The sequence below is a fragment of the Acanthisitta chloris genome, unplaced genomic scaffold (assembly GCF_000695815.1).
Source record: "Acanthisitta chloris isolate BGI_N310 unplaced genomic scaffold, ASM69581v1 scaffold19959, whole genome shotgun sequence".
NCBI lineage: Eukaryota > Metazoa > Chordata > Aves > Passeriformes > Acanthisittidae > Acanthisitta > Acanthisitta chloris.
The window spans coordinates 60,022-73,200 of NW_008691093.1; the positions used below are offsets into that span (position 1 = coordinate 60,022).

The window sequence follows — 13,179 nt, forward strand, 5'->3', positions numbered from 1 at the left end:
AGCAGCTCTCCCTGGCAGTGGGGTGTGTGTGGAGCACCTCTGCTCATGTGCTGCCGTGGGTCCTTCTGCTTCATTCCTTGTCATAATGCTGATTTTTAATAATCAGCCCCAAAAACAACCAGTGTGTGCTCTCACAAGTCCGGGTTTTGGGAGACCAGATCCCAGCACAGCATTTGTGGGCTGGGGGATGCAGGATGGTCCTGTGCCTTGGTCCCCTCCTTGCCCATCCCTTCCCCATGGTGACCACTTGCTGGATGGGCAGCTAGATGGGCTTTGCTGCAGTTTGTAGCTGGGGCTTGGATCCTTGTATTTCCATGATGTTTGGCATCATCTTCCTGCAATTTTTATCCCATGTCTCCTTGCCCATTCCTGCCTGGGTCCACAGCACATGCTGTGAGATGGGCATGGGCTGCAGTGTGGTGCCTGACTCTCCCAGCTGGATTCAGGCAGACTGAAGGCAGATTCCTTCCCACTTTATCACTGTGTTTTATGCACATCTTCCTCCAGCTCCAGGGCAGTTTACCAGACCTCTCTGCCTCTGAGTAGCCATAAAAACTCCATAAATACGTTCCTCCTGATTAAAAATGCAGGGACAGGAGATGTGGTAGATTGCTCAGACCAATTGACTCTGGCATTTATCACAAAGGCTGCTTGCTGTCTGCCTGCTTTTTGCTCAGCTTGGAGAAGAAATGCTGTTTAATCACTACCATGGACTGTGCTGTGAGAGGTGGACCTGAGGAGGAAACTACTGGTGCAGGCTGGACTCCTCCATGCAGGGCTCAACATGAACACCCTACAAAACTCCAGCAAGGTGCCCTGTCCCACCTACCCATTTCACAGTTATCACCAGCACAGCTGTCCCGATGGGTCCTGAGTAGACACCGTAGCCCCAGCGATCGTGGTAGATCCTTACAGCAATGGTGAGGACACCAAACATGATGAAGGTCGATCGTTTGGGCTCGTCAAACTCTGCCAGGGCTGAGGGCACAAAGCACAGGGAACATCAGCTTTTTTCAGCTGCTCCTCTAAAACTTTACTGGGGTCTGTCCCACCTGCCCTGGGGTCCCTCAGCATTGCATCCACATCTGGTTTACCTTTCCCATGCCACAGAGCTGGGGAAACTGAGGCACACAGGGGCAAAGCAAACCATCCCAAGGCATCAGGGTGGTGTGTCTAGCAGCTGATTTTTAGAGGGTTTATGGTCAGTGTTGCATGTAGAAGCCTAAAGGAGATTTACTACTCAGAGAAGTTGTGGATGTTGTATACTTGGAAGTGTTCAAGGCCAGGTTAGACAGCACTTGGAGCAACCTGATCTAGTGGAAAGTGTCCCTACCCATGGAAGGGGGGTTGAAACTAGATGATCTTTAAGGTCCATTCCAACCCAGCCTACATTCTGTGATTTCCCTTTCCTGCCTTGACCCAGAAGTCAGAGACGGTTGCAAAGATGTGCATGCAATGAGCCCACCACCAGATCCTGGGTTCATCCTACAGCTCTTGGGTTCATCCTACATCTCCAGCCCTCCCAAACTTGCCAGTCCACCCTGACACAAGCTCCATCATCCCACTCCAGTGGGACTGTACACACCAGTGTGATGGGGACTGGGCTGCCCAGCCATGCCGGCACCTGCCTGAGGTTTGCAAGCTGGAAGTCACCAGTGTGAGTAAATTATTAGAAGCTTTTGTTTAGCACAGAATGGGGTAATAACTGATAAAAGTTATGGATCCCAGTGGGCTCCATGCTTTTCCAGCTTGCACAGCTGTGTTATGGCTGTCCTGGATTTGCATTCCGGGAAGGCTGCCCGAGGGTCTGTGTCCGCACATGTGCTCTTAGGCTTTACAAGCCACAGAGAGAGGCTTCCCTGGGCTTCAGTCACCACACCTTCCATGTCCTTGGATCGTGGTTTTATAAGGAGTTTGGCTAAGGGATAATGTCCGCATTTTAATCTCTGTTGTTTCCCAGCGGGTCAATATTTTAAACGTCATAGTCCAGGATTTGTATTTTTTTTTTTGCAAGGGTTTTGAAGGCAGTAATGAAGCAATCAAGTTGAATTTTGCTGCAAGGAGCCAAAGTGTCTGGATCTGCTCTGACCTACCCTGACACTGCTGTTATCCACTGAAAATGCCCTTTGGAGATGATTTGCCTTATTGCCTTTTCTAGCTGAGCAGAGAGAGCACTGCAGTGCCATGAGTAGGGTGGGAGCCCACCTGAGGACTCACATTTTGGGGAGACAGAGTTATTTCTAAGGTTAATACTTTCCCCCTTCATTTTTCCCTGCATGGAGGATTTATGCCATGGAAGGGGGATGCTGCTGTCTGTGGCAAAGGGAGGAGGGATGAACCTGTGTTGGGCAGAGGGGATTCTGCCCCTGCTTGTGCTGGGCTCAGGAGCTGCAGGAACCCCCCTCCCAGCTGGATGTCCTGCACCATCCCTGGAGTCCTGAGCAGGAGAGGGGAAAGTGAGGTGGGCATTTTGGGGCTGTACATCAGCGTGGTGACCTCAGCCCAACAAAGGTAGGGCTGGGGACCCTGCCTGGATGGAGTGGGGACTGACTAGAAATGGTCTGAATTGTTGAGCAAAGCCTTTGCTGTTGGAACATCTCCCTCCCCTTACCCTACTCTCTTTTCCTGCCAGCTACACTCACACCCTTCCAAAAATCATGGTGACAAAATGGGGAAATGATATGTTTGAATTTTTTGCCCTACTTTAGTTCTGTCATATATTTTTGTTTTCATTTCTATTATACTTAGATTCAGTGGCAAATGAGGAACAAAATGAGGAAAAAGAGAGTGAAGTGAATGTGAGCAAAGGAAAACTTAGTAAGAGAGCAAGGGGCAGGATTTGCAATAAAAAGGAAGTGAAATAAATTTCTGCTTTTTCTAAGCAGATCTAATATTTCCAGTCAGCCCAGACTAGGCTTTTGATAAATTAGGAAGATATACTTGTTTTGACTAAACCACTTAGATTCTCATGCTGCCAAGGGAAGTGACAGATTCTGCATTTCTTCATGCCCCTAAGTCAGGCAAGACAAGCTGATGGGCCCAGTATGGGGAATACTAGAAGAAATGGGAAATTCCCTGGTTTATGAGGTTTCTAACTAAGTCATCTCATAGTCTTGTCCTGCCTTGAACTGAAGCACAAGGCTGCAAGTGTTATTGCCATTTTGAAGTTAATAATTCTGCTGTTGTAAGGACAAGCATCAGAGCTGGTGCAGGCAGAGGAATACCCAACTATACAAACACTAGGTGCCCCAGTTCTTTGTCTCCAAGAACAAAACCTCCCCAGCCACCACACAGAACACTTTCTTGTGTCCAGAATCCACTGAGTGCAATGGCTTTCCAAGGCTTTAATGATGTAAAAATGGATTAATCATTAGCACAGGGTGACTTCCATAAAAGACAGTCTCAGGATTGTCTTTTATGCAGGATTTAACTGAAAGGCAGCAGCTTTTCTGGAGACTGTACCCACTAACTGTCCCACCAGTGATGCTGACGAATCCTGCCCTGCCTGCCAATGCTGGTGCTCTGCAGGAACCAGTGCTTACCCATCAGGGACACCCAGATGGACAGGGCTGTTCCATAGATGCTGAAGTACTCCAGGATGTCGTAGCGCATGAAGCACAGCACTGATAAGCCAGGGCTATCACAAACATGGTAAAACTGTTCAAAGTAAAAGAAAAAAGCATTAGAAAACTAGTTCCTTGCCCACAGACCAGTAAGGTGATCAAATGATTTGAAATAACTTGGTTGTAGAGATTGGCCAGTCAGAAGAGAACTATGCCAAATGCACCAGGATCACTGATATGCAGTCATGGATATATTTGAGAGGTAATGTCACTGTTGCCAATTGCAAATTGCCCAAGAATCAGCATTCTTCTTCAATCTTTAATTTGCCTCTTGGTCTGTGCCAGAATTTGCAATCTGATGACCAAGCTGCTTTGAGCTGAGCCCTGGGTGCTGGGGTGACATCCTCTCCAGCAGCAGGAGAACTCTGGGGTTATTGCGAAAGATTCTTGTAAAACAATTCAAAATGAGTGTCCTGATGAAATGTGTATGGATGCCAGATCACTGTCCAGGCTAAACAGGGTTTATATGGCCAGAGTCTCAATGCTGGGGAATTCACTCATTAGTGCATTCCCTGAAAAGCCTCTGGTTCCTGCCCATTAGCTCATTGATTAGGTTATTTGCAAAAAAACCCACCCCATTGTCATGCAACATAAATGCAAACCAAGCCAAGAGAAATTTTCCAGTGCAATCAGAGGAATGCTCCCAGTGTTTGCCTGGCACTCTCCTTTTCCTCCCAGCACTCAGCCCTGCAAGTTTTCTAGTGGTAGCACCAGCATGCTTTGCTGTTTCTGAAGAAGTCCCTTCGCTGCTTGGCATGATGCCCTTGGAATGATCCTCGCTGTCACGGCCCAGTGGGAATGCTGATATTATTTATAATGGGAATTGCTGCAAGTCTTTTGGCTCATTGCAGTTTCTAGAAAAGATTGCACCACAGCCGTAATTCTTTTCTCTGTTTGAGATTGGGCTTGGGGAGTCTGGAGACAGAGAGAAGAAAGGGTGAAAGACAAAGAGTATTTCTGGCCGGCGTCGCGGCACTTGTCTGCCACGGCCGTGTGCTTTCACTGCTCTGATGAGGTCTCCCTGGGGGAGGAGGAGTGGGATGCTACAAGAAAGGCAACAGCAGCAGCTGCTGCCTTTCCTACCCCTGCAATCATGCTGGTAGCTGCTTTCTCTTCCTTCCCTTCTTTCCCTCCTTCCCTTCCCCACACAGTGATACTTTGCTTCTTCAATCTCTTTGTCGAGGACCTGTTCCACCTCCCGTTGAAACACAAGCCAATTTTCCTATTGACTCCTTGGGGAGGTGGAGCAGACACAAACTCTGTGCAAAATGAAATTGTAGATGTCTGGCTTCCCTGGGGAGCTAGAGGGGGGGCTTGGGGAATTTTTTGTATTAACTAGTCCTGTAGCTTTATGGAACTGGCAGAATTTCTCCCCCTGCATTGTGCTTTAACCAGAGACTCAAGTGGTAGATCCTTAGGCATAAGACACTAGCCTGGTTCAGAGTTCTGCTGCTGTGGAAGAGTTTTTCACACCAGAAAGATCCTTTATATTCTCCCTGCCTCAGTTTCTCTGTGCAAGAGATGTGGCCAACCCACATGAAATGCCTTGAGATGAGTGGGGAGAAGAGGGAACTGCAATATCTGTTGGATTTCTGAGCTCTTTTCTTCATGTTGTTTAGCAGAGCATTGCCATGGGGTTAAAGAGGAGTTATTTTCCAGTGGGAATGCTGCTGTAGGTGCTCAACCCCTGTGTGTGTGGAGTCACTTAGAAGGAATACAAAGTGCAGGGCAGTGCACTGCTGAGAGCAGGAATAGGAATTACTTTGTATATGTACAGAAACCCGATTTTTCTCCCCTCATTATTTCCATGCAAAGAAAGGACATGGATTCGGAGCCTGGTGAAACACACATTTCAAAGCAGTCTGCCAGGGTGAAGGGTTAATAATTATTTTTCTTCATAGCTCAGCAGCATGTTTGAGTCTCTCCTTTCCCAGTGCAGAAACTCCCCTGACTCCAGCATTTCTCCCATCCCCAGCTGGCAATTGCAAAATCAATAACTCGACTACTATGTGCTTTTGGCTAAAATGACAGATGCATAGCAAGAGATTCTGGATGCAATTTAAAGCCCAAATTCAGCATGGCCACTTACCAGCTGTGAAACAAAGAGAAAACCCAACTCCAAAGCATTGCAAATCAGTCAAGGCTCTTTGCACCCAGACTCTGTCCCTAACCTCACAAGCATAAACCAACACTAAATCTATGTAAGACCACCCTGTAGGATATCCTAAACTGAAGAATCAGCTACTCAGCACTACACACAGTAGGGAAAAAACTGCAAATGGATATTCTTGGGGGTTGTGCTCGCTGCTGTTGGGGGAGATCGAGATACCCTTCATGGTGGAGAGCTGGGGCAGAGGGTATTTGGGGAGATCAAACATGCACGGGGAGGGGTATGAGGACATCTTACCGCCACGAAGAACATGGTGAAGAAGTAAACCATTGCTTCCATGTGGAAACGTCGCTTGGCTGCGATGCTGATGGTAGGGAGGAAGACCAAGGTGCTGATGGTGGGCAGAAGGAGCTTGGCCACCAGAGAACCCATGGGTGCTTCACGATCCAGCAGCTCCCCAGGACAGAGCTGGACAGGAATGGTGGAGAAAACAGCCGTGTCAAGTGTGCTTTAAAGTTTAAATGCCCTGCACGGCCGGGAGGGCTGCGGGCAGGAACAGCTGCCACTGCCACCCCCTTTGCTCCTGCCTCATCCCAAATTCCTGACGCAGCCGGTGGCTCCGGACAGCAGATGCTCTCTGTCCCCAGAGTTGTCCTGGGTGTTTCTGAAGTGAAGGGGAATGTTGTCCTTGCATGCCTTGTGCTGAGTGTTGGACCTGGGTGCATGGTGGGCGAGGACTGTGGGTTTGCTTGTGCCTTGTGGGGACACCCAACCTCTGCATCCCAACTGCCTCCATACCAAGCCTGAATCAGTGCTGTTGAAGCAGCCTGACAGGGAAAAATCATCCTTTTTCTCCATGAGAGAGAGTGGAGGGGCAGCATCCATCTCTTCTCTCTGATGACCAGTGATAGGACCTGAGGGAATGGCATGAAGTTGTGTCAGAGGAGGTTTAGGTTGGATATTAGGAAAAGGTTCCTCCCCCAGAGGATGTCTGGGCACTGAACATCTTCCCAGGGCAGTGGTCACAGCCCCAAGCCTGACAGAGCTCGAGGACAATTTGGACAACACCCCTCAATTACATGGTGGGATTGTTGGGGTGTCCTGTGCAGGGCCAGGAGTTGGGCTCAATGATCCTTGTGGGTCCCTTCCAACTCAGGATATTCTATGATTCTCTGCTCCACACTTGCACAACCCAGGGAAGAACTGGTATGTGGCAGGCACCAGGGGTTTTTAAAACAGTAGGATGTATCCTACTACCTTTGTGTACCTGAGAAATATACACCAAGCTTCAAATCTGCCTTTTATTTCCCCATAAATCCCCGTGGAGTGAGTGGTCCTGCTCTAGCAGAGCCCAGGCACTGGGGAACTTGTGTGCTGTCTGTGCCTGTGTGCCCTCAGTGGAGTTAAATGCAGTTAAGGTTCTCAGCCATGCCCTCAGCCTTTGCAGCCTGTTCACCTCCAGGAGTTCTGTCTGAAATTCAGGAGCTGAGCGTCTCCGGGCTGGAGGAATTTGAGCAGATTGTCGTGCGGCGCAGAAAAGCTGAAGGAAAGGAAACCAAAAGCCAAGAGGCGTTTGGGCTGCTAATCCACTCAGTGGTTCTCTCTTTTATTATGACTTTTTATTATATCACTGCTGCTCCCCTCCTGGGTTAATATCTTTTCCTTGGAGCCTCGCAGAGATTCTCGGCATCTTTTTGGTACAGCTGTTCCCGGGACGCAGGGAGCGGGAATGCTATGCTTGAGCAACTGCTTTTGTGGCTGTGGGGTTGGGGAGGGAGAGTTGTGATATGAGCCCCCATTTCTGAGGCTGATAGGATGATAGGACGGGCTTGCCTGTCCCCTGGGAGGGCGTCTGGAGGCAAGGAAGGCATGCATGGAGGAAAAAATGCTCTTTAAACCACACCAGTAAGTTGGAAAGGGCTCTGGGAGGAGGAGAGAGTGAGTGTGTGTGTGCAGAGAGAATGGCACAGAGCATTAAAGCACTGATTCAAGAGGGCTGTGCTGAAAGCCTTCCTCAGGGCACAGCTCAGATGAGCTGGGTAGGGCTCTCATTTTTAGCTGATATTGCAGGAACCATCCACATTCCCTGGCTGGCTGCAGGCAGCATCCCTCTGTGGGATGCTGCCCACACCACATCTCCAGTCGCCCTCCTGCCTGGACAAGCTATAAACTTACCACAAAACTCTGCAAAATTGAATCTTGACCAATGAATATTGAAAAAAAACCTGGTGTCCCTATTTACTGTGAAAATGAATCCCTCCAAGCCAGCACATAAATACCCTGCTGCTCCCCAGGTGTCCAGCCCTGAGCTGAAAGCAGAGCCAGGAGCCAGCATGCCCCAAAGTACCCTGCTCTTTGCTGGGCCATATCCTCAGATATATCCATTATTCCATGTTATTCTTGCTTGCCCTGCTTGAACTAAGGAAGGTCCTTGAGGACCTTGTGTGAGGCATGGTAAGGTTTGTCCCCAGGAGGGTTTTGAGCAGGATTGGGGTTAACTGGTTGCACAAACTGCTCTGGATTCCTGGCTATGAAAACTGCATCCCTCCTGTTTTTGTGGCCAAGAGTTGGTGTCAGAGAGGTGAAAACACAGCTCAAAACCTGCTGGTGAGGACAAACTTGATGCCTGGGTGCAAAACAGCCTCCCTTGCCCCCGTGGGACCATTTGTGAGGACGTGGCAGTTGTGCAACAAGCCACCATGTGCAAGAGAGGTGGTTGTGCAACAAGGCAGAAGGCATCAGGTGAAAATTACCATCAGGCAGTTGTTAAATCCATTCCCCTCACCCCCATCCTTTGCCCAAAATCCAGCTGGTGCCCACTGGAAAGGAAACCCCGTTGGCTGCTGGATGCAGTGAGTGCCAACCACGGCAAGCATTCCCCAAGCAGGGAAGCGTTGGAGCTCTCAGGAGCAAGAAAACATTCCACAGGTTGTTGGGTTTTAATTCTTTGTTTCTCTCCCAGCTGCACACCCTGAGCTGGCGGTTGGTTTGCAGCCAGCGCTGTAGGCATGGGGAAATCACACCAGGTTGCACACGTGTTCCAGCTATTATTGAAAGAGAGACCCCAAAATAAATGGCAAGGCAAGGGGCAGGCAGGTGGTGAGCTCCTGGAGGGAGCTGCTGCTGCTTAAAAGGTCTTTGTTCGGGCTGCAAACCCCACAGTGCTAGACGTGGGCTATGCAAACCTTCCTGGGAAGCAACCCAAAAACAAAGGGCCAGGACTTTGTTCCTTCTTTCCTAAACAGGTAGGAAATGGAGAAAGAGCAAATTTTAGCTCCTGTGTTTAAGTACTGTTGGAAAGGGAATTTAAAATCTACATTCCACAGGGCTAATTTTGTGTGGACCGGCGTGCACGCAGGAACGGTGATATATATGGCTGAAAAGTGGCTCTCAGATGCCAAACCCAGGTTCTGGTATGCTGTCCTGGATCCTTCTAGGGTAACATTAACCATGGCTTTCTGTAAGCACTTCTACCCTTTCAACTCAGACATTGCAGTGAAGGAGAGAGACACAGAGAGTTTTGTTTTATTTTTAATATGAGGGTGATGGTTTGCAAGCAGTGTATGTTGGAACAGAGGGTGAGAGGTCTGTGCCAGCTGAGAGGATTGAGACTCTATTCTCCTTGGGATAAGTGTAGGATGATCTTTCATCTGTGTGTGGTGTGTAGACTGTGTCAGAATTGAAACCTTCTCCGTTGTGTGCCCCCAGCCACTGCCAGGTTTGGAATAATGGTGATCACCACCCCAAAATAGAGAGTGAAATTGCAGCTTCTCCATGGGGTTGGAGCTTGCAGGGCCGAAATGCAAGAGTCAGAGTCAGCAGGTCCACACTGATGGCTGTGCCCACTCAGTGCCTACTGCAAAGTGTTATTTGCTGCTTCCATTATTTCAGAATCTAATTTTCCATCTCCACTACACTGACTTGTGCCCTCTGGGTTTAGGGATGATGGTGAACAGCTGGATGATGACCTGGTTTCAGCAGGTTGATGTGCCAGAGCTGTTACTCTGGAGCCGCACAGTCAGCCTAAGGAGCTCTAGGCAATCTGACTAGCATGGCCCTATCCAGCTTGCAAAGATTTCATGTCTCCTTGCTGTTCTGCCTTGGGAATTTGATCAAGAAACCTCCTGGTGTGAATGAGCATAGAACAGCCCGTGGGTATGAGCCTTTCCTGCCCAGCTCTGGAGAAGGGACAGCTATAGCATCTGGATAAAACACCTCTCACCACCCACCACAGCCTCTGATCAGGGCTGTTGGTGAGATGCTGGTGTGGGTAGCACTTTGTGGACAGCTGGAATCCAGACACCTGGCCCTGGCACCAGGGAAAGGAGCCCAATAAAGGCAGAGCCACCAGCTGTGCTGGAGCCCTCACATGGCCCTGCATCTGATCAACCACAGCTCTTGCCTGCTCCCAGTCTCAGCCCTGCCAAAGCACCTGCATCCTTCTCATTTTATTAGTGGAATAAGTTGCCACTTAAAATATCCATCCTCTATAAGGCCTGGCCCCATTTTAGGCACCTTTAGCTGAATACTTGCCCTTAAAAAAAATATCTCCCTTTCCATCTCCCTGTGGAATAACCCTATTATACATATTCCTTGCAGGTATCCCTGCTGTAGTTTCCCTTAGGGTTTTTTGCACTCTTCCCTTTCCTCTCTACCCTGTCATGGCCCATAACAAGCATGTCACCATAAGGACATCTTATTCCTTGTCACCAGTTTGTCATTGCTTGTACCCTTTGGGGTGGCCACCCTGCTGCCAAATTCATGGAGCTAGTGCAAGGGTTTATGGCTCATTTCATGGTGTTTAATGGTTGGTTGTTTTTTTTTTTTACAGCCATAACTCCTGGAGTCCAGTAACGATGTTGAGGGTCTCAGCTCTCACCCTGTTGGTCAAAAAAATGTCATTTTCTGAAGAGAAAAGCTTGAAGCTTTGATGCTTCAAGGCTCAACATCCAAAAAGGGAATGAAACCAGTCTTAGGGTATTGGGGAGTCTGACTCATGATTTTTGAATGCCTGTGGTTGGCAATGCTGCATAGCTGATGGCCTTCAGCACAATACTGCACAACTTCCATGCTAGACTCATTCCATTAAAAAAAAACCCACTTTTGTACTTTTCTTTCTTAAATCTTTGCATAGCTAAAATTTCGAACCAAGCGTGACTAGTCTGGAAACTCCTCCAGGTTCTTGCAGGAATGTGTGGCCTTTGGGGACAGGTAAAATCTGCACAGGAAAAAAAGAAAAAAGAGAGTTTTAAAGCCATTGAAACTCTACAGCCATGAGGATACCTGGGGTCACTGTGGTCACTTGTGGCTTTCAAGCTGCCCAGAGATATTTTTAATGGGAATCTGATGGTGAGAGTAGCTTGGTGGCTTTGGCTTGTTCAGTTTGACTCAATATTTTGCAAATCTCCGTGGATGAAACCCTCATGCTAACATGATATAAATCATCAGCATCCACATTTCGTGGAGGCACGCAGAGATGAACTGCCTTGCCCAACACTGCGCCGTAGGTCACTCTGCAAGGGACCTGGACTGTCTCTAAAGGATACTTCTTTTGGTCTCCTCCTGCTTGCTTTAGTTACCCAGTGGTAGGCCATGGCCACAGCTCTAGAGAAGAAGGTAGGGCTGGTTGCCAGGGGTTTTTTTGGGTTTTTGTCACATTTTGATTCCCCTGGCAATGTTCTGACCGTTCAGGGACCTCAGCCACTCCATGGATGGCTTGAATCTGCCCGTTCCACACCAGTCTTGCCTGGAAGTAACTGGTGTGGCTGTGCAGAAGTGTTAAACAAATGGGTCACTTTTGCAGGCAGTCTTAAAAAGGAAGAAAATTGGTTAGTTGTCTCATCCCTGAGTGAAGACAAAGATACTGGGAAGGTCATGGGCCGACAGTCTCCAGATCATATTCCTGCTCCTCCTCCAGCCTGGCTCTCCTGGACCTGAGCAGATGTTTTGGTGGAGTTGGCTATGGCAGAGCCCATCCTATCTGCAGTTCCAGCATGATAGCTGAGCCAGAAAAGGGCTAAATTGGCTGGGAATACAGTGCTGGAACACCAAAGCCCATGGCTGAGCCATGGTTCCAGCTCACCAAGAGCAGGTCCTGTGGCACATTGTTCATGAAGGACCTGCTCTAGGGATGTGTTTGGGGCTCAGTGGTGCTAGGCAGTTCTGGTGGGTCTCAGGGCTGGTGCTTGGGTCAGGATGTGTCCTGCTATGGGAAGCACAGCGAGAGATGGTCAACATCTTGTGCCTGGATCAGAGTTCACCATCACTCTCTGCTGCAGGTCAAGGATAGAGATCTCTCTACCACAGCAAAATGACCTCAGCAAAGGGATCCTTCACCCCTTCCTCAATGAGAGAGGGCCTGATCCTGCAGAAATCAGAGTGTCTCTGCTCAGCTGAGCACCCCCAGTTCCTGCCAGCAGCACTAGTGCCCAGCCCAGCATTTTGTTGAACTCCTTTCAGCCAAGGAAACTCCTTTCCTCTGCAGGCACTTCTCCAGCCAAACCAGCAGCCAGTCGCCGGCGACTCTCCCCCGACTGGAGGAGGTTATTTTGGAGTGTCTGTCGCTCCTTTTTTTTTGCACAGCACTGGTTTGGGATGGAAAGCCTGGCAGCTGCCTGCAGCATGACTGCTCTGTGTCCCTTGGTCTGGCTGTGGGGGTAAGAGCCCACTGTCCTCATGCCACTGTGGGACCAGACATTGTGCTCTGAGCCTCCTTGTGCAGTGCTTGGAGGTGAATGCACAGCCCTGGGATTACCTTGCTAAAGTGCAGGATGCAGGGAGCAGGGCTGAAAAGGGACCCTCAGCTGAATCCCAAATTTGCCTGGGAAAGTTCAATATAAGCCTTCAGTGACTATCCCGGGTGGGAAAACCTCTCACTGTCTATGCAGGTGCATCTTGTCTCAATTTACTCCAAGCCCAAAAGCAGTAAATAACATCTGCAAATCATTTCTAACGCTTCTGCCAAAAACTGGGAGATAAAAACCGCTGTTGTCTGAGCCTGACTGTCAGTGATTAATGCTGTACCTGCCACACCAGCACCCACAGCCCTGGAGCTTTGGGGTCAGCACTGTCCCCAGGGGATTTGGAGTGGCAGGAATTGAAGCCGTGGGGTTTGGCTGATGTAAAACTCATGTTTTGGGTCTGCTCTCGGATGCATTTTGGTTTGGGGGCTGTTTTTGCTCCCTCCGAGGGGATGGCATCGCTCCTGCTGATTTCACCAGGACGGGCCGGGGCTGTGTGAGCTGTGCTGCTGCAGCCAGGGATAACACTGTGATTTATGGGAGCAATCAGTTGCCACTAGGAGCTGGTTAGGAATTTTCCGATGAAACGGGGATTGCGTCAGAAACCGCTGAGTCATCTCAACTGTTTCATAAAAAAAAAAAAAAAAGGAATATATGTAAAAAAAAAAGCCCTTTGGCTTTGATGAACTTTTGGTGAAGCCCAGCC

At 49.0% G+C, this 13,179-nt stretch overlaps 1 protein-coding gene across 1 annotated transcript in view; it reads right to left on the reverse strand.

The window, feature by feature from the left end:
- The window catches only part of TMEM8C (transmembrane protein 8C), a 7,607-nt gene extending 1,423 nt beyond the window's left edge, over window positions 1-6,184 (reverse strand). The window contains exons 1-3 of the mRNA XM_009082114.1: window positions 6,031-6,184; window positions 3,543-3,657; window positions 830-978 (exon numbers count right to left, since the gene is read on the reverse strand). Of these exons, the coding sequence (XP_009080362.1) occupies window positions 830-978; window positions 3,543-3,657; window positions 6,031-6,165 (399 nt within the window). The 5' untranslated portion in view covers window positions 6,166-6,184. The remainder of the gene's footprint in view (window positions 1-829; window positions 979-3,542; window positions 3,658-6,030) is intronic.
- Window positions 6,185-13,179: the final 6,995 nt, after the last annotated feature.